Source organism: Triturus cristatus, chromosome 3_2 (assembly GCF_964204655.1).
Source record: "Triturus cristatus chromosome 3_2, aTriCri1.1, whole genome shotgun sequence".
Lineage (NCBI taxonomy): Eukaryota > Metazoa > Chordata > Amphibia > Caudata > Salamandridae > Triturus > Triturus cristatus.
In genome coordinates, this window is record NC_140584.1 from 681,189,836 (window position 1) to 681,214,065 (window position 24,230).

General features: G+C 47.7%; 1 protein-coding gene across 1 annotated transcript in view; it reads right to left on the reverse strand.

The window, feature by feature from the left end:
• Window positions 1-24,230, reverse strand: part of NCKAP1 (NCK associated protein 1) — a 487,736-nt gene that overhangs the window by 259,634 nt on the left and 203,872 nt on the right. Inside the window, exons 15-16 of the mRNA XM_085648703.1 lie at window positions 22,920-22,978; window positions 7,700-7,845 (exon numbers count right to left, since the gene is read on the reverse strand). Of these exons, the coding sequence (XP_085504829.1) occupies window positions 7,700-7,845; window positions 22,920-22,978 (205 nt within the window). The remainder of the gene's footprint in view (window positions 1-7,699; window positions 7,846-22,919; window positions 22,979-24,230) is intronic.

The window sequence follows — 24,230 nt, forward strand, 5'->3', positions numbered from 1 at the left end:
AGCCGGCCTTTTGCTTCCCTTTACGCTCAGTGGCAGTGATCATGGTTGGACAATGTCCGGATTGTGACCCTAGCGACCTATTACTTAGTTCTCTTTCTCCTTTTCTGTGCACTCTCTTGGATTCCCTTTTCTGACTATTTCTTACATTATTCTACTCTCTTTTCTAACTTGCACCCATTGAATCTCTTGTACATTTTTTTTTATCACCAAGCACAGTTTGGTCTTTTAGAAGATTCATCTGAGTATCGACTATTAGAGGTCTGGAAATGGATTAATATACATTCGCCTTTTAACTTAGCTGTAATATAGAGATTGTTTTTACTGTCATTAAGACTGAGTAATTAATTTGTCACCATAGAGTTGTTCATCTAATAACAATATGCTTAATGTCATATCTATGTGCATGAACACCAGATAATAACCTCTCTTACTGTCATGTGCTTGGGGAGCCCTCTCTTTTTTGTACTGTTTGAAAATACCAATAAAGCATTTGGGAAATAAAAAAAAATCCTACCAAGGATGTTTTACATGTTAGATCATGGAAATCGTGGCCTGGATACAGATTTCAGCCACTTACTTCAGTGTGACAGACAGAGGGGTTTGTGTTTATCAAAGGATAGACAATGTACCAGCCAAAAGGTATAAGAGTTTCCCTTTGAGGTTGCTTCCCTTGGAGACAGAACAGAATCACTGAAAGGTGTGAATGCTGTAGGGTGGCAGCATCTGATTGAGCACCTGTGAATCTCTTGCTCAAGGGAAGGCATTTTCTAGAAGGGAAAATGACTGTTTGAGAAGTGGTTTACCCCAGAATACAGTGGTTCCACTGTAATTTTCCAAAGGGTCTAGAGATGCAAAAATAACAGTGCTGACCCACTAAAGCCAAGAACTAGCGTAGGAAGCTGGCTCTTTACACAATGTACCTATTTTAGTCCACTTTATAAAGAGTCCAGGAAAACCCCAAAGGATTTACAGAGGTACAAACACCACAAATGCTCTGTTTTCTGGTAGTGTGAGCGAGCAATTTGCTATTTCAGAGGGTAGTGCTAAGCATTTATTTCACACACAAAGGCAGTAAATGAGACACTCCATAAAGATATCAAATACCAATAGAAGAAAATAACGCATACTTTTTTTATACACATTTTGATACCAAGATTATCGGAATCGGGTAAAAAACTTTTGAGTTATGAATTTTTACAGTTTGACACTTAGTGGATTTTCTGGACCGATAATGTTATCCTATGGACGAAAAACATGAATTGCATTCAGCCACTTGTCAGCGACTTACGGGACTGTTCTTCTGGACTTAAGGTGAGTATGGAGCAAGGTCCAAGGCCACACCAACTGATCACCTGGTGAAGCTCTGGTGCGTTCGAGTGCAGAGGTGTGTGTCAGCATCGGATGTCCCATTCATTTCAATGGCAGAAGTCTGGTTACAAAGAGGCTGCAAGCAGGGACTGAAGCACCAGTCCGGCAGAACCCACATGGGTGCTTGACCCTGGAGATCTTCGGGCACACAGGGACAACCTTGATCCACTACTCCTCAGGCTGAGAGGCTCGGGTGCAGTGGTGTCTTTTGTAGTCCGATTTCGGTGCAGGAGTCTCTCCCGGTTAAAAGGGGCCTTCCGAAAGAGGCAGGAGGAAACTGGATGTCAAATCTGGGCAAACCCAAGCATGGGTTCAACTCCTGTGGGTCTGGGGACCCCGTTGGCACAGTCACCTTCCTTGGACTCGGGTTGTGGATCACGAGTGCGGAGGTGCTTTGAGGCGTCCGGTGGCGGCGGTTGCAGACTCAGTCTTTGTCTTGGTTTCTGCAGCAGAAGAGCAAACAGGACAGCTGGCCAACTCACGATGTGGTTCTCACAGTCCCTAGACGTGCTTGGTCGGTCTTCCTTGGACTGGACACAACAGTCCTTGGCTGTTGCAAGGAGTCCAGCACCCCAGGGATTGGTACTGTATGGTTCCGGTCAGACCTGGCGTCCCCTCACTTGGAGGGAGGACGGACCTGACTTGTGGGAGCTTTGCTACTTTTTCCTAGACGGCTGCTGCGTCTGTAGACTCCATAGGTGACAGAGCAGTGTACCAGATAGTTCTTCTGTTGTGCAGCTCCAGGGCAGTATTGCAATTTGCGAAGCACTGGCAGCCCTCCAGGTTTCTTAAGGTCTGCACAGTAGCAGAACAAATCAGTTGCTCCACGAAGGTCAGGTGCCACAGAGAGGCCGGCGGGGTTGGCACCAAGTCAGTCGTGCTCTTCGGTTCTCGGGTCAGCAGACTTCTTCTTTAACTCCTTTTGTGTCCAACAAAATGTGAAGTCTTGGTATCACGGGGGCCCCTAAATGCTCAATTTAATGGGCTGCGTACCCCTGGGGTCACTACACTCCCTAAATGACCACTTCCTGTGGGGAGTGGGCGTCACCCTGTCCCAAAATTCATAATTCCACCACACAATATGGTGGAAGTTTTAAAGTCGTGATCACAACAGACTGGGTGTGCCCAGCCCGGTAGTGCAACACTGGTCTTGCACAGCGCTCTGGACAAAGGCGGCTGGCTTCCTCTCCTGCGAGAGAAGCCAGATTCGCATTTCAAAGGCGGTGGGCACTTTGAAGCCCTCTGCCTTGGAATGCTAATATACCAGTATTTCCTGCAGGACCTCCTGAGATTGAAGGCTTGCACCCCTGGAGGTCAGAAACTCATCTGCCGCATCAGGCTGGACTGAACCAGTCAACTAGCACACTAGAGCGCGGGAGGTTTTAGGGACGTACCTCTAAAGAGTGTGGGTTTATTAATACGACGTGTTTGATACCAAACATCATATGTTTCTGTGAAATCATTATGTAGCTGTGGGACTAGTTTTGACTAGTGCCCAGTGCATACCTTAAGATGGCTTATCTGTTCACTTGTAATATCTAGCAATAGAACAAGGCATCACATGAGCATATCTGCTCATGCAGATATGTCCTCACATAAAATATAATGCACCCTGCCTTAGGGCTCCAAGGCCTGCTGTCAGGGTGACATATATATCAGATGCAGTGACTTTGGCATGACACACAGGAGTGTCAGGTAGTGTTTTCACTCATGGTTTGCACCATGTCACTCAGCCTTCAATGGCAGTCTGTGTAGAATTGGCATGTGGGTTCCTTTGGGTCGCATAATACATGCTGCAGCCCTTGGGGACCCTCTTTAGTACCCAAACCCTGGTACCTGGAGTACCATTTTCTAGGGACATACAGGGGAGATAAAAGTCCCTAGCTAATTGTAGTAAATTAGACTGTTTTAGGGAAGGCCCACGGGCACTGATGTCTGGGTAGCAGGCCTTAGTGCACTGTCAGAGTAGAAAATCGACATCTAGCAGCTAACAGGCATTGGCATAGCCAATAGGTCTCGCCTTTTGGATCTTATAAGTGTTTAGCCATGCAACAGTTGATGTCGTTGCACCAAGAATATTGTGCTGCATAAGTAAATACTTATAAGATCCCAAAGGCGAGACCTATTGGCCACGCCAATGCTTGTTTATATTCCGGTGTACCACTGGCAGGGGTTGTTTATATTCCTGTGCACCACTGACAGGGGTTGTTTATATTCCTGCTTAGCAGAAACAGGGCCTAGCAGTTCGGATTGGCTACAGCTTTTGGAGACAGGGCCACGGCTGATCTGCATATGGCTGACTCCTCTTTTTAAGGGCACACTATGCAAAACATGAGGGAATAGCATGCTACCCAGGTGAAGGGTGACACTTATAAATAACTCAAGTGTTCCATCAAATCACTTATGTTGTTTGTTCTTCATACTAATTCCTGAATGGTGACTGCCATGAACATATCCTGAATGATTCATTATGTGCAAGTATCCTGGCCACAGTACGGTCTGTATACGTAAAGATGATTTAACTGTTCAGAAATGTCGGTTTAATTCTCACTGTCATCAAGAAGCTTGTCTGTTTATTGGATAGATAGTTTATAAGGTGAATTATTGGGTTGTTCTGTAGCGTAACTCACTTATCGCTTGATTCCACGGCAATCAATATTTGACTTTTGGGGAAGGTTATTGCCCTAATTGACTTCATTTCAGCGATATACACACTTTCTTTTTAACCAAGCTTCTCACAGTTGCCTGTGTACCTCTGTGACGTGCACATATTAAAAAAGGTATGCCACAATCTCCATTTGTATCTCCCTGTGATGTCCCCAAGATTTACAGGGTCCATTGGGCTAAAAGCCACACATTGTGTGCCGTAACTAGGGCTGCAGTTCCGTGGTGCTTGTCGGAGGGGAAATCCTGGGCAGAGAAATACTCAAGTAGCGTGTTTGAGCAAACCATTTCTATTCTTAGCTGAGACGCATTCAGTTTCTCGTGCTGCTGCAAAGTATTTTCAAAGGAGGGGGTTGAGGTCACTGGTGAGTCATAAGATGCTGCTTCACAGACCCTATGGTGGGCTCCTGTTGTCCAGGACAATCTGCCTTAGCACTCCTCGTTGTTTTAATAGAGAGACCATGATTGCCGATAAACACAGCAATGGCTAAAGCAGCTTCTGCACTTGAAAGGCGATCTCTGCCCTCTGGTTAACCAGAGTTCTTACACACAAAAAGGCATACAAAGACAAATTACTTATATTATATGTAATTGCATTTATATAGCACTTACAACCAATGACAAAGGGTAACAAGCGCTATATAAAGGAAAACAAGCGTGCGCGCCTCGCTCAAGTAGGGGGTGGGTGGGGGGGGGGGGTTTGCGGTCGAGACGGGGAAGTGCGGCCGAGACCAGGCAGCATTTCCCATGTGGGAGCGAGCACGATAATTGCTACCATATGGCGCCGCTCGCTCCCGCAAGTGAATCGCCAGATGTGCACGCGTTGCCATTGGAAGCAATGCAACGCATGCACGTTTTTGCCCGCAAAGCTGTGCCGATGACTAAAGGTCTCTTTCCTATGCAGCGCATGCGAGACCTAAAAAGGGGGCAAAAAGTGTGTGTGGGTAATTGCAACAAAAAAAACCAAGTTCCCTACACCTAGGTAAGGCATTATTGGATGATCCAAATTGTAAAATGACCATGAATACTGATGAAGTATATAGGAAAAAGTATTCTTATTACTTTTGAGTCCTTAATTTTGAATAACAGGTATGTTTTTCACCAACAGGTTTTGAGTGACGTTAAATGAACGACGAGAGAGATGCATGTGTTATCTATAATATCACTCAGAAGGAGAAATACAGTTCTTGTCTTCATTACCAATCTACAATTTTATGTTGTATGTGGGTTTTAAAGTGTTCCACTATTGTGAGCAGGCTTTTCGAGTTGTGATATTCTAAACAAAGAAATACAATTTGACTTAAAGAGGTAAACTCCAGCTCCAGAAGTATGAATATATGGAACAGCAATGAAAAACAAGGTTTGCATATCACTGCAGTGAATATCAGCAAACTGAGGTTTTTTTTTTTTTTTTTACATCAATAGTTTCTTAGAACAATGTGTTTCCCATTAAAGAAACATTTCTTTCGCAAAATTACGAGTCAAACATGATTTGATGATTATCATCATAATTTCTCTTCATTCCAATTACCCAAAAGAATAACATCCATTACTCAACATATAATAGAAAAGTGCACTACCAGTATGGTTTCACGGGTAGTATAGAGTCATCGAAGTACCACAGGGGTTTTACTTCATACCTCAGACTTCCTTCTCAACCCGATAATAGTTCTACAGACAGTGTTTAGGGGTATCTTTAACCCACAATTGAGCTATCAAGCAAGAGTTGGCATCCCAAACAAGGAGATATTGTGCTGCTCATTGTGCTGTGAAAAGGGTTTCGAAAAGGAAGTCCTCCTCTATAGGCTCCTTATGGAGTGGTACCTGATAAGTTACAGCCCTGCCAATAAGCTCTTGATAAGAGGCGGTGTCATCAAGAGGAGATGGCCAAGTAGGGTATAAGTCGGGATCAGTGTCGCTTGGAAGGTCAATGTTGTAGACCAACCAAGGATCAGGGAGCTGTGGTGTATCAAAGGTATCATCCCATTCCCATACCCACCAGGGAAGGAATGTGGGGGTCCCTGAGGAGTGATGTCTTATGAATCACCCTGAGAGTGAGGAGGCTGGGCAAAGGTGGAAGGATAAAGGGTTGGGAAGGTGGAGGAGAAAATAGTGTAGGAGGGTGCAAGGGACTGGTGGCATTGTCAGTTTTCTTCTTCTTGCTTTGCATCGGCAGATCAATGGCCCCTCTGAAGGAGAGTTGGTGTTTGGATGGAGGTGGTGCAGAAACCACAGTCCTGGCCAGAATGAGTCCAGTGTAGGGCTGCATTTGGATTTGCCTCTGGCGGGCATCGAGTTTGTCCTACATCTTGTGGAAAATTTGTTCCACCGGAGTAATAGGATCAGATCTCATTGGCGGTCTCGAAATCTTCGAAGCCAAGATGGATTTGTGTTTTGGTGAAGAAGTGGTCGTGCTGAAGATGGAGCTGGTCGGCAGAGCACCGAGGTGGTTGGCTTTGGTTGAAGTTTTGGTGCCGAGCCAGAGGGCGGGGCATCTTTCGGTGCAAACCATGGCCTGCTAGCAGTGGTTGCCCAGAAGTCTTATGCTCAGCTGGAACCGAATGTTTCTAGGTGGCAGGATGGGAACTTCAACACTCACAGTACGATGACCCGGAGGAAGGTTCCACAACGCGAGGTTGATTTCTAATTCCGAGTCAGGGCCTTTGATGGAAAAAGCCTCTTACTCGGCCGCAGAGGCCTTGTGGAGTATCTTCTCTTAACCCTGGTGTCCAAAGACATGTGTTGGACATGCGGTTGACCTCTCTGCGGTACACCTCCTTGTGACATGCTCTTCGGTTTCGTAGAATTTTCTTTTACCAAAATGATCTGCAGGCCTCACAGTCCTATTCCCTGTGGTCGGGAGCCAAACACAGGTTGCAGACCTGGTGATGGTCGGTCCGCGGGTACTAGGCATGGCACCTCTGGCAGAAACAGAAAGGTCTCCATTCCATTAGCATGCCATTCTATGGCAAAGCCGAAGGGGATAGACAGATAGTCCCGGAAGTGCGAGGCCAGAAGGACTGCTGTTCAAGCATGTCGATCAGACAGGCAATAGGTTTTCTGATTTCGAAACGCAAAGGTGGGAACACGTTCCTATACAATACCTGTAAGGATGAATCGCAAAGTGAAAGGAGTCCGAAACAGTCTCACCATGGAGCGCAGACACACACTTCCGAACCAGACGGCAAAAGAAAATAATCAAACTATGGAGTCGATGCCCATGCGCAGTCTCGCCAAGAGAAGGAGCCACTTTACGTCATGACTCAAAAGACTTTTTCAAACAAAAATAACTTGCACGCATCCAAACCCAACAATAGATGGCAGCAGTATGCAAAGCATGTGTATCTACAGCCACACATGCATCGAACACACAGTTTCTCCATTGTCCCCTAGTTAGAATGTAATGCACCATATAAGTAAAAGTTGTATTTACTCAAACACAAACGGAGGGTAATTTTAAGACAAACAAGAAACACAATCGCCCAAGGTCGCTAAATTTCTGTCCCAGAGAATCAGGTCACATAACCTTTAGGTGCCATAAAAAACACACTAAATATGTGGCATTCATTTCAATATGTTATTTACAGAGCAAATAAAAGTGGGCCCCAATAAGACAAAAACAAAATGAAAAGCACAATTGTATATATTTTTTTAATGTCTTACATACCAAAATATAGAAAGATCGGATGTTTCAACTAACATCTCTACCAGAGAATCCACCATTTTAGTGTGAAATATTATGGTGTTCATCATCTTTCCAAGTTCTCGATGGTCAGCCAAACTGAGTGAAGCTTTTGACACACTGGTGTAGGCCTGTAAAGACACACATTTTACAAAACTTGTTAAAGTATATAGATTCATACTCTTGTCCACCTCCATTTCAGTTGCCATTCCATGCACCATCTCTTAAACAGCCTGTTTCACTTGCTCCTACTTTCACAGTGCCATATGTCTGGGGCCATATTTTTTTCCAAACGGTTGGTCCTCCATTTCTCTGCGTAGTCATTGATATGACAAACACTGTCCATTCTTTGTGGCGCCTTCGCCTACCTATCCGGCACTTACTAATCATCTTTTATCCAGTGTATCCCACACTGTCTTGTCTACAAAGATAGTAAAACTTCAATACTACAGGCTTTCCCTTTCCTGTTGTACCAAACTAGGAAGGAAGTGACAGCACTGCAGTTCCAGCTCAGCATTTTCTCTGCACACAATATGCTATGGCAAATCAACCATATATACACGAAAGGAAACTATGACCAATTAGCTCATGTGCCTTAATATGGATATCATAAAACTGCACAAAGCTTTAAACCTTACAAATACTACAACTGATAGAATCTGACATCTATCAACTTGAGCATTTTTTAGAATAAGCATTGTCAAAAACAAATGGTCTGGGTTCAATGTGCTCACACCTGCAACATTAGAGCAAGACACACAATTGATAGGCGTCAGGGAGGGCTATAATTGTAAAGTAGTCACCCATACAGTTCACTGCAAGCACTCCAGTGGAGACAGAAGAAGATACCTAAACAGCCAATAAGTGTTGGCTGAATGCTTCGCCGGGATGAGCCAAATTGTGATTGAAAAGGCCTCAAACAAAGGGCTGAAAGAGGCTGGCTGAAGAAATACAATGCTTGAAAGGGAGTATCTAAAGTCCACTTTAAGTATATTGTTAGCAATGACTCAGTTTGACTGCTGTGCTGTCAAAATCTAGACCTAAAAAAAAAAAAAAAAAAAAAAAAAAAAAAAAAAAAGAGTACCACAACTAGATGTTATTTACTGGGTTACTGTTTTAAAACTAGAGAAGAGTGAGTGATGGTATCAAATCTAAGGAAGATAAAATAAGCTTAACTTATAATCATTTAAAAGTATGCTGAAACAAAGCAGTCACATGAATTACAGGGGCCTCAATAAGAATTTCAGTTACATTCTGAGTGAATTCCAATGTCACAAGGCCCATTGTATTAGATCAAATAAAAGTAAAGGCAGGAATGGTACTGTCCTTTAAAGCTTCAGTCTGTTGCTAACACTTCATTGCAAAGGTCTAGCAGACAAATATTTATACAATGCTTTTATTTTGTCTAGATCTGCCAAATGTCTTTTAAAGCCAGCCTTGCTGTGTAAAGGCAGTCACTTCAGAATGGAAAGTGAAAGCATGGTTTTTATCTCCCCCGGGTCCGTCTAGACTATTTGGGGTCAAACAAAATTCTTATAGTTTTAGTTTTTCTCATATTAGGGTTTTCGCACCAGCAGGATGATACTTCTGGTTTATTATTATAAGAGTACGACCTTCAGCAGAAAGTTACACGACATGTACTAACATGCATAGGTGTAAATATGGCATTCCAATCCCATTTTATGGAAATCCATGCTTAAAAATAAGAATCTACGCCCTCACAGTTTTGGAGCATAAAATCGACAAAAGGGCTGATTTATTATCCGAATAATTTTTAGCAACAAAGTAAAAATGTACAACTAAATTGTTTTTGAATACATAAATGATAAAACAGACCACAAACTAACCTGAATTCTTACACACCCTAAAATGATGTCAAAATCTAGATTATGTTGAAAGCTTTTTTGAGAAATGTTGTGTTCCTTATTAGTTTTACTAGCCAATATCAATGAAACAGCCAAAGCAAATAGTAGATCCTGTCATGTAAATACCCATAGGGGGTCGTGATGTGTATGTACTGGTTAACATATGTCAGGACAATGTTGGAATTTAATATACACAGCATTAGAAATAATGTATCACTGTACCACTGGCTGCACCGCCTTTCCAGCGCACAATAATGTATAACATTTATAAAAATGTGGTAAAATTTTTTTTGCTTGACTTTTTATATTTTTCTAACAGCAGTCACGGAAAAAAGAATTTACTTGTATGAAGTTATTTAATTCCAGCTCTCTCATACCTCTCTCTCAAAACTATTTTCTATTCTACTTCAGGCTTCCCATGCAAAGAGTCTTCAAACTTATTATCCATATGTGCACAAGAGTGCATTGGTAAATCACAATAAAGATTATGAGTGAAGAAATTGTGCTCCAGTGAGTCATGGCCCCCTACACTGAAGAGTGATAATGAACATACATTTACATTTGCTGATGTACGTGTTTCATGACTGTATCATCCACCACTCTGCCTAGCAGTGTCTCAGACAATGTCTGTAATGCAATGTCTCTCTGTCTCTATTTTTTGTCATGCTCTCTTCTGGTTTTTTTTCCTTCACTGTCTCTCCTTTCTCCTGTGTCTAACTGTACCTCATTCCTCTCATGTCTTTATCACCTGTTTCACCATGATACTCTAGAGATACAGCTTCATGTTTTCCCTCCCTATCAAGCACTGCCCTTATGCCTTCCTCACTAGTATTCTTCACCTCTTCATCACTCTCCTTTTGGCCTCCCTGATCAATGCTGCACAGTATTCCTATTCTCGCCTTTCCCCTCTCGTTTTTCTAACGCTAGTCTTCTCCTGCATGCTCACTTGCTCTACTCGACCTCTCGTGCCACTCTCCTATTTCAATAGTATTACATCTTCTCATCATTTCACTCTATTATGCAAACCCTCTGACTAAATCCGCTTATTAACACTCCCTCTGAAGCCATCCTTTTCATTCTAATTTTTCGTCTCCTGGTCCAATAATTTACCTCTCTATTTCCCTTTAAATCTCTTGCTTGTCCATTCCCTTTTCTCGCCATCCTCTCTTCCCAGTACCCTTCTCAAACACTCCAGTCTTTCGCTCACCCTCTAAATAGGGCTGTATATGCACTGTTAATTTTGAATCGCAGAGAACTCATAAAGCTATCTAGATTTCAGGTCTGTGCAAGAAATGCTCTAATGGAAAGTTCAAGTTAATATCTGAAATTTGGCTGGATGAAAGCTAACACCCCTAATAACCCCACATTTTGCTACAGTATCTATGTTCTCAACAAGGACATTGCAATAGAAAAGCAAAAATAATAATGTAGTAAATGTTTGGTTTGCCACGGAATTTCTTTTATTGGGCATTTGAGTTGACTTCTCAACTTATTGCACAAACTCATTCAACTGCAATTTTAGATGAAATTCTAGGCATGTGGCGTTGGTACAATAAGGAACGCATTTCTGGCAACGTTTGGTGAGGATTAAACTGCAGAAATGTTCATAGCAATCTTTAAAAACTACATATGTTAAACACCAGCAGGGTAATCCATTTGTTTTTTAGGTCTTGTTTGAGACAGCGCATGCGCGGTCGCTTGCAAACATCTTTTGTTACTTTATAAAAAAAATAAGCGCTTTGTGCCTGCCCATTCCATATCATTGGTTGGCTTCACTGCCACACTTTTTTCTTGGCATTCATTAGCAGGCATGTGTGAGTGTGTGTTGGGTTTCAGTTGGTCTCTGTGTGTTTGTTTCTTCCCTGGATCAAGGACTAAGTACTGATTGATTTCTTGAATACAGTCCTTCCACCCTGCTTACGCTTAGATTGTGCTCCTTTGTGTGGTTTTGAATGCAAGACAACGTGATCATTTTTTTGTTGTTTTGCATGCAAGACAACTTGATTACTGGTTGGTACCCTTACCCCCCTTTATCTACCACCCCAACCCTAAATTTACCCATACCTCCCTTTACATCTACCCACATGTGAGAAAGTGCCTCTTTTGGCATGATTAGCCCCCACTTTTTGCCTGTTATTTCATGTGGTTTCGATTGTAGTGCAGGGGGTACCTGCCAACCAGCCAGTGCTTCTTCCTTAAAACTATTCCACAGCTAGCCCTATAGGCCCCCCGAAAGTACCTAGGACACTGGGACTGAAGAGGGTCCACTAGGGACCCATCACCTAGGCCATGCAGGCTGCCACTGCAGCATGCATGGTCTAGTGCAGACAAAACGACAACGTTGACTTGGCACACTGCCTGTGCGCCATGCAACTTGCACTGCCCAAGGTACAGGTAAGTCACCCCACTAGCAGGTCTTCCAGCCCAAGGGCAGGGTGCACTATACCACAGGTATGGGCATATCTGCATGAGTAGATATACTTCTACAATATTTAAGTCCATTCTTAAAAGCCACAGAGAGTACACAGGCTGGAATCTCGACAACTCAAGTTCTCCAGTACCATGATGACTTCTCTGAAACCAGGAGTGTTTAATACCAAACTACTACTCTCAATAAACCCACTCTGATGCCAGTGTGAGAATTATTGAACCATGTACTCAGAGGTGCCCCCTGAAAACCTACCAACCCTGGTGTGGTCACAGACTGGCTGTAGGCATCCTGTCACCATCAGACATGTTTCTGGACCCCTGGGTCAAGAGCCTCTGCTCTCTGGGACCAGAAACAATGAACACCCTGGGCGGAGGTGTCCTGCCCCAGGAAGGGCACAGTGCTCGAGAGGGAAGCTTTAAAGGCTTGGCGCCTTTCTAATGCGACCCTCAACCTCTGCTGCTAGCAGCAGATGGCACCCCCCGGTTTACAACCACACTTTGGGCGGGAAAACCTAGGAAGAATAACTTGAGCACACCTCTGCCAATCCACCCCTAAGATGGGGGAGGAAAAGTGAAGCACATCTTTCAGGCCCCGCGATCTTGAAGCTGGGGAGACTCCTCCAGTCAGGACTATGCCACATCCCACAGCAGGGTGGCAAAATTGAGGGTGTAGTCATCCCAGGTAAGGTGCCCATTGGCCCTACCTGACACTCCCTAAAACATGCCCCTAAAATGAGTATTTAGGTGGCTCCACCAGGCCCTGAAACTAGTTCCTGTCGGCCTGAGGACGACGAAGAAATCGCTGTGCAGCGGAGCCTGAAGACACCTACTGACTTGGCCCCAGCCCTTCCGGCCTGTCTCCAGCTTCAAAAGCCCTGCAAAAGAAGACAACGCTTGTCCTGCAGCCAGCAACTTTTAGAACCCGAGGAAGACAGCCTGCCCTTCGACAAACACCAGAGACTCCAGAGGACAGCAGATCTACCCCCAAGAAACCTACACAAAGCACTCTGGTGCCCTCTGGATCTAAAAGACCTGCCCACTCTGCATCAGACACCTCTGGCCCGTGTCCAGGTTCCCCAGCGATCCAGACCCCAAGTCCAGCATTGGCTGACCCTTCCTGGACTCCAAAGCGATGCCTGCAGACCGAATCGAGAGGCTACCCCAACTGCGATCGGACATGGTAAGAAGAATTCAACGTCAAAGGATACCCCTGCACCCAAAGCCCCTGGGCCTTTGTGAGCTGAACTGACGTTGGCCCTACGATATTCAACACCTCAACTTACCTCGGTTGTCGCTGGTCTTCCTCTTGCAGCCTCTGGTACAATGCCTGCAGCCCATTTGTTCAACTGAGTTTCTCCATTAAAAAGCATTGGGCGCCCTGACACCGTATTTGCACCCTGCACCCGGCTGCCCCTGAGCCACTGGTGGTGTATGTTAGGTGCTGCCTTATGGCCACCCCCCTGTGCTTGCTCTAACCTCCAAAGCTTGACTCCTGCAACCAATCTACTTACCTGCAAGCAGTGTGGCTTCGTGCAGGCCCTGTCTCAATTGAAATGCATTGGACCTATTTCCGAATATTACATCAGAACCTGCCCACCCCTATGCTGCTGGAGGTGCAGACTGTGCTTACCTGACCCTTGCCCTCTGCTGATCTTAAACCCTTGAAGACTGGAACAGTAAGTCGGGTACTTACCCGTGAAACCGCATTGTTGTTTTCCTCCATAGGATAACTTTGAACAGTTTGAAAATTGCATAAAGTGTCGACTTTTGGAAGACCAAAGTATTTCTCCTGAAAAACTTACTTACCTGTTTGCCAAGATCTTGATCTTAAAATAAAACTTAAACATCTTATTTTTATCAAATTGGTGTGGATCTCCTTTTTTAGTTGTGTGTCAGGTATTGGTCAGTTTGTGTGCAATAAATGTCTTACGCTCCTCTGTGTTCGGTCTAAGGCTGCTCACCCACACTACCACTAACAGAACACTTTAGGTTTACATTGAGCCCTGTACACTTCTGGGGAATCTCTGGACTCTGTGCACGGTATAATCACCTAGTGGTACACCATATACAGATCCAGATTCCTACACCACTACTGAACAAAAAATCACCCGTACATCCCTTTATCTCTACCTTCCACAAACCCTAAAATCGCCCTTACATCCCTTTACTGTTACCCACCCTTAAACCCTAAAATCACCCTTACCTCATTTTCCTCTACCCACCACAGAACCCCAATGTCACCCTTACCTCCCTTTAACTTTACCCACTTTGGAACCCCACAATTATCCTTACCTCCCTTAACCTCTAACCATCTCGAAGTCCTGAAACCACTTTTTTTAAATAGCACAAAAAGTGCATGGTTAAGGTACCATTACTTACCCACTTGGTAAAAGCAGTTTCTTTTCTGGCAGGACACATTGTCTGTTTTTTCGGTTTGTTTGGCGGGCACCTTTGCCTCTTACAGTTTACCCTCCCCATCCATCCGGCGGGGGGAAAGATAACTGAACAAGTGAGTTTTTTTTCCTTGAATGGCTTTTAAGTATTTGTGAATTTCAGAAATTACAGCTATGCCATGATCCTTCACGCTTTTGGAAACATCAGACAGCTTTAAGTAGATTGTAGCCCTGGCCCGTTTATAGATAGAGGTAATCATTTATTTTTGTTATTATTGCTCATTTGTGTTTTGCCCAGCGCCTTCGGCCCACATTTCTTGCCCCCATTAAAAAAAGATTGATGCATAAATTAGTATTTTAATTTCTTGTTGGTTTACGTTTGCTTAAAAGGTGAAAATGGATCATCGCCCCTCGCGGTCAGTGCTGGCCACGTGACAGCACTTTTTAAAAAATGTTTTATTCTTTTTATTAACAAACAAACATGTTGGTCATGTCACAGTTTCCGGTCATTGGAGTTACAGTGGTACAGCCTGGGACCCCTAGACATTCTTGCAACTTAATATGGTACAGCAGAGCAGGGACAGACAATATCATCATTTTATTGGGTCAACATTTCCTCAAGGGGGAAAAGCTGGGGGGCTCACAGATGTTACCGCGGTACGTATTCCAGGGAGACCAGACCGCTACCCATTTCCCGGGACACCCTCTCGAAACATATACTATCTTTTCCTGCAGCATTCACCAGTCCATGTCTTTCTTCCATGCACCAAGCAATGGGGGCGCTTCCGCTCCCCATAGGCGCGCTATGTTACGCTTTGCAATCACCAGCCCCAGTGTCGCCCACAATTTGCCTTTTACCGATAGGTCCGTGGCCTCCCAAATGTTTAGGAGGTATCGTTTAGCTTCAGGCCGTAACTGTACCCCCCAAACCGTGCCCATACAGTCATGTATCTTCGGCCAGTATGTTTGAATTTGTGGGCATTCCCATACTATATGAAGAAATGTCCCCCTCTCACCGCAACGCCGCCAACAGAGCCCATCCGTACTCCTCCCCATCAACACTAGCCTGGTGACCGAGACATACACCCGATGTAGTATTTTGAGTTGTATCAGCCGCAACTTTGCCGATATCGCCACTTCTTTGGGGGAGGAGAGCGCCTCCCTCCATTCCTCATCATCGATTTCCAGGCCGTCCGCCTCCCACTTCCCCCTGAGGGAGCCCAGAGGATCCGGGGAGTGATGTATGAGTTTCTTATATGTGAGGGATATCGCCCTTTCCGGTAAGTAGCCGTCAAGTAGTCTATCCTCTAGGGGGGAGGATTCCGGGAGCGTTGTCCCTGGTGAAATGTTAGATTGAAGAGAGTGCCGGACCTGCATGTAACGGAAGAATTCCGTGTGTGCCAACTCGTGTGACTGCTGTAGGGAGGCAAAAGGCACCATTCCCCCCACCCCCCAGAGGTCCCCTATACCGATCAGGTCCCAATTGCGGAATCCCTTAGTGCGTCCCAACGACCCGAGCCTTTCTGACACCCAGAGCGGGGTTGCCTTCGTAAGTTTGTCAGCCCACCCTGGCTTCCGGTTCACAATATACTACAGTTGGACCGAGTGTTTTGTAGGCCCCGTGAGGTGGAACTTATTGGGTCGCGAGTAGAGTGCAGCCTCAAAATTCCCTCCGGGGAGGAGCCATCTATCCATCCCATACCCGGGGTCGTCCCCACTACCATACGTGCCCTGATTAATTGCCGAGAGATGCGCTGCCCAGTAATATTTGCGGATGTCAGGTAGTGCTATGCCCCCATCGTACCACCCCAAAGTAAGTTTCGGGAGAGCCATGCGCGGTGCGCCACTCCACAGCAGGTCCCGCTGAGTGGCCTCAATATCTGCAAAATATTTGTGTGGGACCAGATCCGGGTAGTTTTGGAGCGCATATACAAACCGCGGTGGCGCCATCATTTTGAAGAGGGCCGCGCGACCCAGCAGCGACAATGGGAGCCTCTTCCAGGTTGCTGTATCTCTCTGGAACCTCTGTAGAGGTGGCCTGAGGTTCTTTTCAAAGCGTGTTTTTGCATCTCCGGAGATGTAGATTCCGAGATATCTGAACCCTTCCGTGGTTATCTGGATGGGGCAACCACGCGGAACAGGAGGAGGGGCCCCATGCAGCACATAAAGCAAAGACTTTCCCCAATTGATGCTATAACCGGAGTTTTTCCCAAAACTTGTGAGGATGTCTAGGGCCACCCGAAGTGATTTAGAGGGGGAGGCACGGTATAGCAGGACATCGTCTGCATATAACGAGATCCTGTCCTCCCATCCCCCCGCCCATCTCAGCCCTTGTAATAGAGGGATCCTGTCTTATCCAGGCTGCCAGAGGCTCCAGGCAGAGTGCCAACAGCAAGGGTGAGAGGGGGCAGCCCTGTCTTGTCCCCCTCTCGAGTTCAAAAACCTCAGAGCTCCTATTATTTACCACCACCTGGGCCAAAGGCTCGGTATATAGGAGGCGCACCCATCCAACGAAGTTGGGACCAAATCCCAATCTTGCAAGGACCACCATGATATAGGGCCATTCCAGCGTATCAAATGCCATAGCGGCATCAAGTGATACCACCACCGCATCTTCCTGGATCGTATGGCGGCGTCCCATCACGCCGTGGAGCCGTCGCAGATTAAGGGCTGTAGTTCGATGCGGCATGTAGCCAGATTGGTCGGGATGGACCAGTTTAGTGATTATTGGTTTGACCCGGTTTACCAGGAGCTTAGCCAGTATCTTAGGCTCAGCATTCAATAATGATATTGGCCTGTATGAGGAGCAGCGGTCCCTTGGTTTCCCATCTTTGGGGATAGCCACCAGGGTGGCAATGCGTTGGTCTCTCGGTAGTTTCCCCAACGCCTTGCTGTCTTCGAACATACTTTTGAGATGTGTACCCAGGCAGTCAGGCCGGATCTTGTACAGCTCAATAGGTAGGCCGTTCGGGACCAAAGGCCTTCCCAGTCCGCAGGTCCTTAATTGCTTTGGCAAGTTCGGCGACGGTGAGGTCGCCGTCTTGAGTTTCGCGATCCTCATCAGAGAGCACAGGCAACCTGATGTTCTTCAGGAGCGCAGCAGAGACCTCTTCTGACCAGTCCGTGCCTCTGCTGTACACTTCTTTGAAATGCGCAGCAAATGCGCCTATTATCTGCTGCGGGTCGGTCAGGGGGACGTCCCCTGCAGAGCAGATTTCGGCCACCACCCTCTGTGCCATTTGTTTTTTATCCAACCAGGCGATTAATTTACCCGCCTTGTCCCCTTGGTTGTATAGCCGACCTCCTTTGTGTCTCGCTAGCGTCTTCGCAGCCTCCGTGGCTAGGGCCTTATACTCAGCAGCTTTCAACTGCATTTGATGCTGAGCCTTTACGGTCCCACGCACCTGCGCCTCTCCCTCCAGTGCGAGAAGATCTCGCTCCACTGCGTGCATCTGCGCTTCCCTTTCCTTACGCTGCCCGGCGATTTTTGAGAGGCCCTCCCCCTCACTACAGTCTTAAATGCCTCCCAGATTGTAGTAGGGGCATCCACTGTCCCAACATTTTCAGTGAAATAGTGATCTATTGACCGCGTGATTGCCTTCTTAATTTCGGGGTTACGCATCAACCAGGGGTTTATGGGCGCCACGCACCCCACCCTCTGCTCCCCAATTGTTAGATGCGTCCACAGCGGGGAGTGGTCTGATATACCCCTTGCCAAGTGTTGGACGTCCTGAACCACAGTGCCATGCTGCAGGAGAGTAAGAAGGTAGTCTATCCTGGAGAATGTATGGTGCGGTCCCAAGAAAAATGTATATTGTAGCTGAGTGGGGTGGCGTAGGCGCCAGAGGTCCACCAACCCATACGCTTCCAGTAAGTTGGAGAGCCACATTTGCCCCGGTGCAATGTTACGCGGCGGGCGTCTATCCAAGTCACCAGAAACTACTGCATTAAAGTCTCCCCCAACTAAGAGTTGCCCTTCGGGAAGAGAGAGAAGGAGATCCCCCAGATCCTGATAAGATTGATTCTGGAGACCAGGTGGAATATACACCGTCACCAGGTTAAGCGTGCGGCCCTCCCATTTTCCCGTGAGCACTGCATAGCGGCCCAGCGGGTCCGTTTTCGTGTGTTGAATTACCATTGGAAAGTTACGGCGCACCAGAATGCCCACCCCTCGGGATCCCGATGTGAAGCCGGCATGCATGGCCAGAGTGTATCCCCATCTGTTGAATGCCTGACATGTGTTCCCGTTGAGGTGCGTCTCCTGCAGTAGGACAATATCTGGCCGGTGTCTTTTGACGAATTGGAGTACTATACTTCTCTTAAGCCTGTCCCCCAATCCGTTTACATTCCAGCTGAGCACTTTGATACTCGTATCCCACTTCATAGCCATTCCCAGAGATGATGCAAAGCTGTCGTCCACCTGGCATGCAACACCACTCCATCGCACAAGGATTGTTTTCACGTGACCAACTGAAACTCCCGCCTCCCCATGAAACATCCCTAATAGCCCCACAACCCCCCTGAAACTGTAGCCCCCCCGCCACCCGTCCCTCCCTGCTACCCTGCCATGTAGGTTTACAACTACCCACATTCCCCAACTAGCAGAGCGCCTTTCGCCCTAAACGAAGAGAGAGACAGAAAGTCCCTCCCCTCTACAAGCTTAGTGGTGAGGCGTGCGCTAGCACCAACTCCAGCCGGCCGATGGGCGCCTCCCCCCATTGTGTTTTTAAGTCTTCTCCGGTCCAAGCGAGCCTGTCACCACAATAGTTTCAATGTCCCCTGCTGTACTGCCCCGCCCCTCCTTTGATTGTTGTGTTCAATGTCATCAGCAAGTGGGGCACGTCGCCCATACCAAGCAGGCATCTAAGTCTCCAACCCCTCCCAAGTTGAGGCCCCTCTCCACATACCCCGAGAGGGCGGCCCCCACACCCACAGCACCGTCCCGGGCATACCCTCCCTGCAATATCTTAGAGTAAAATTATACATTACAGGTCAGTGTTTAATCGTCCGGGGGAGGGGTTGGGGGGGGTTGGTGGGGGGGAGAACATCCTCTCATCAGCGTCTGCGTCCCTGTGGTCTTTAGATACCAGCCAGGTCCGGACTGCGGGATCTTGAACGCCAGGAGCATTGACTTGATTTATCCACCTCCAACCCGCCGACCCGGAGGGCCCGCAAGCCGGTCCGAGCCTCACCCCCGTCGTCCCTCGTCGCGCCGGCCGACAGCCGCAAAGCTCCCCTGTCCAGCCAGTCCTGTACCTCTGAAGGCGTAGTGAAGAAAAGGGATCTGCTGCCATCGAGGACTTTGAGCTTCGCTGGGAAGAACATCATGTACTTGATGCCCCTCTCCCGCAATGTTGCTTTCACCTCTTCAAACGATCGTCGCTCCAGTTGCACCTTGAGCATGAAGTCGGCAAAGAATCTGACCATCGTGTTTTCGTACTGTAGGTCTCCCTTCTGTCTAGCGGCCTGCAGGATGGCGTCCCGATCCCTGTAATTGAGGATCCGTGCGATAATGGTTCGCGGCGTGGCTCCGGGTTTAGGCTTGGGGACCGGTGCGCGGTGAGCCCTCTCAACAGAGAACATAGCAGAGAGTCGCTTTGGTTTCAGGCGGTTGAGGATCAGGTCCTCGAGGAACAGGTCCACGCTAGGCCCCTCCCAACCCTCCGGAACCCCCACCACGCAGACGTTGTTCCTTCGGGCCCTCCCTTCCTGATCCTCAAGCTTCAGGGCCACCTGGCGGTGCTGGTGGACAAGCTCGTTTACCCTCTGTTCAAGTTTCTTGGAGGAGGCCTTAAGTTCCGCGATGTCAGTCTCATTAGTTCTGGCCTTGTCCGAAGATTTATTGAGGTCTGTATGCAAAAGGTTCATTTCAATGGACATTTTGTCGATTTTAGTCTCAAGGGTAGTTCCCAGGGTCTGTATGGCAGACATAATGGCCGTCAAGGAGGGCTCTGCCAGCGTCTCCCGCTCCCCCGTTGTCCCCTCGGTCTGAGGGGCCGGCCTCGGGACTGCGTACTTATCCAGTTTGTTTGTTTGGGCCGCCGCCGCTCCTTTGGGCCTCATGGTGTGTTCCACGCGAAGCCACCGGTCACCAGAGCGAGTCGTGATACAGGCCACCTCTCTAGCGGCGCTCCGCAGGTTGCCCGCTACCACACACCGTCGAACGGGGCACCTCCGTCAGAGTTTGCGATACCTCCTTGCCCCGCAGCACCGACTGCCACCCGGTCGCCAGTGGCTCCCTGCAGACAGGATAGTCGGACTGCTGTGTGTCAGCCAGATCTTTGTCGCCACTCAGCCGCCCCCGGGCTGCCACCGGACCAGTCTGAAGACAGGAGGGGGGGGGGGGGGGGGGGGGGGGGCGCCCCGGACCAGAAGCCCACTACACGGGTCTCCCCCGCCGATAGGTCCAGTTCCGGCCGCTTGAAGGCGGACCAACAGGTGCAGTGCGATGGTATCCCCCAGCCGGCCGCCTCACACACCCCCCTACGCCACCGCACCCGGTCCCCCGGCCCGGGGGCGGCAGGGATCAATACCCGGGTGTCCGGCTCCCTCCTCGGGGCCCCGCGGGATGGATGCTCCCCCTCAAGGCGCGTTCAAATGGGGACCCGCTGGGGAGAGGCCCAGGCAGCTCACGGGGCAGTTCAGCTCAGCCCCTACTGCAGCTCCGAGGGCCCGCCGCGCCGGTCCTCCGCCCCGCTCCGCCACTCACACGACAGCCGGGCGTGCAGAACCAATGCTCCAGGGGTAACTGCACAGCTCTGGTGGTGAGCTCATCTCTGGGCGCCCCCCAATGTCCACTGACTCAGCCGCCTCACCTCCGTATCTCCAAGCCTGCCGCTGTTGTGGTGGGACCCGCCGGGCCGTTGCTCCAAACGCCACGGGGAAGGCGGCGCTCTGCCCCCCAGACCCGTCCCCGGCCTCCGACCCCCACAGGCACCGCGCCCGCCTCCGATGCAGGCCAACTGGAACTCCCAGTGCAGGCCGCAGACCTCCGGCGTTGCGTGCGCTTCTCTGCCCGCCTCGGCGCTGCTCCCAGGCGCCACCCGGCTCATCCGCCGTAATTTCGCGGCGGAGGAGTCCCCAGCTCCCGGGGTCTCAGGATTTAGGAGCGCAGGTCATCAGCAGGATTCTGGCACAGCGTGACCGCTCTGCATGGGCGATGTGGGGCGGATTTTTCCGGGGGAAAGACGCCGCTCCGGCGGAGCTCGAAACTAAGCGGCCATCTTCGCAGGCGCTAAGCCACGCCCCCCCCTCCCCCTGATAGCACTTTTTATCCTCACCTTCAGCCATGCTCCATGGCACCGACATAGCAAATAGATATCGCATAGGCAAGACCTTTAGACTCTGCTTGCCAATGAGTGTTACAATAACTGAATGCCCTATTTCTCTATTAAACAACATTGTGTGTGCACGTATTGTCTCTTTACACACAAATTTATCATGCATCTGAGATAGTTGATTTGGCCTAGGCTCGATCCGATTGTTATACAGAGTGTTTTATATAGCGTTCAGAACTAACATCTGGTCGTTTGAGAGTATTATTTTAACAAGGAAAGGCAATAGGATGACAAAAAGTCTCCTGTTAAGGACCCTCCTAGTCGGTACTTTCTGTTCTCTGCAACATAACTAATCTTCATTTCCAGTTTATTTTGCACACTCTGATCATTATGAGCAGTAACATTTCGGTATTACAGCCATTTTCTTAGTACCAAACTACGAAGGAAGTGACTGCACTGAAGTTTTAGCCTATAACTATTGTTGGAGGAAAGCATCAGTAAATTTCCAAACTATTTTACTCTTGTATTTAGAACAAAATATAATTTGTAGGAAAAACACTAGTGATTAGTCTCCTTACAATGCTTATTTTTAGGGGACTACTTTTTTCTTTATGGTTAAGCACTCTAAGAGTGCAAGTGTTTTCTGCTTGAATTCCGATAACAGTCTCTCTGTATTTAGGCCTCTACAGGACTTCAGACAGCGCCAGGACACCTTTGGGTAACAGTTGCGCTCTACAAATATCAATAACATTGACATTAACAAGTTCCTGTCCACAAAATAAAAGCAACTGTAAGGCACAGAAACGTGTGCAGGTACAAATGCTAATACAAAATGGGCGTACATGCACATACCGCCTGACTGTACACAAACATTGTCTAAACTAACAAAACAGTTATTAATCCTGCCACAGGGTTGCTCTCCATGCATTTGCAAAAGAAACTATTGAGAATGAAAAGTGATCTCCGTATTAAAAACACACCTAGTCATGGGCAATCTGAAGCCTACATCAACAGGAATATTCAGTGAATGCTGAACTGAAAACCTGCATATAACAATGTATATTACCCATTTTATAAACATCCTTGTTTAAGTCCAAATGAATAGAGCCACAAGACGTAAACGGAGTGGCAACAAGCACTTTATTAACTAAGGGTTGCAGTACGAAATTTGTTTAATGACATTAAAACATGTTTAATTTTAAACAATGTGCTGGACACATACAGAACTTTCTTGTTTTACCTGTAATCGAAACCAGTCCAGCCTCATGCCTCTGAAATCAAACACTTCTCCATCTTCCACTGAAAAAGTAGAAAGAACTATGGGCAACTGTTTGAACAGACATTAAAAATACAAGTAAAGTATCACAGTGTCTCATTTGCTGAAACCAGTCCAATAAAGAAGTAAATCAATACAGGTCAACATAGCGCTGGCTAGACCCGGAGGTATCAGAGTGCTTTACATGAGGAACATGGTTACAAAGTTACATCAGTTTCTGGAGCTTAGTTACAGGAATTACATGAGTACAAAAGCATAGCATAAACAAGAGGAAAAAAAAAAATAGGCAAGGGGATATGAGAATAGGGGAGAGAGGGAAAGAATAGGGGAGAATAATGGAGGGAAGAGGCCTGCCCTGCCGGCACTACTCAAGTGGCCTTGCCAGTTCTGCTGAAACTGCGGCACCGGTGCAGTTACTCACCCTGTGCCCCGGACGCAGGCAGTCACCTCTGCGGCGCCAGACTCGGTTGAACAAGTAAGTCCGTATTTTGCCCAGTCTTGAACTCTCGCACATCAACCTTATAGACTTTTTTTTGCATCAGATTTGACCAGACTGCAATTCCACCGGCCGCCAGACTAACCACCATTTTGTGGACAAGAGATAGGGTCACTGGTGTCTGGAAGGCTGTGTTGGCCGGCCTGGTCATCGGTGGGGGTTATTCCCAATCCAGAGGAGATTGCGTGGTGGACTGCTCGCCCTGCCGATCGGCTAGCTTTCTATACATGGCAGAGGCGGCCTCTAGTTGGTCGTCAATGCGGTATGGACTGTGCTGGTAATCGAAGGCCCCAGTGTGTACCCCTGTGCAGTGGTGGAGTTCCTGTTACATAGCCAACAGTCCAGGGAAGTAGGTGGATTGGGGATGTGTTACCTGGAGCTGGTGGGGCAGGCTGGGAGGATGGACTACATATCTGGCTCAAGCACTTCTAGCCTGGAGACGCGGTGGGGCTCCCCCACGTACTGACCTTGATCCTAGATCTAGAGACTAGAGGCCTGAAGGCAAGAACGAGGGGTTGTCCCACAATCTACAGACTTAGGCTAGCAGGAGGACGTAGCAAAGGGTGTTTCCCAATTACACCGGATCCGATGACTTCGATCGAACCATGATGATGCCCAATGGGCGAAAAACCGAATCTGTTTGTAATTACTGCCATTGGCCATTACCCGGTGGAGCTGTCCTATGCAGCTATAGAGGAGTCTGGCCATGGTTCACCCACTTGGCTGTCACATACCCAGCCGGACATTGGACATTGCCTTTAACGGTGCTTCACGGTCTT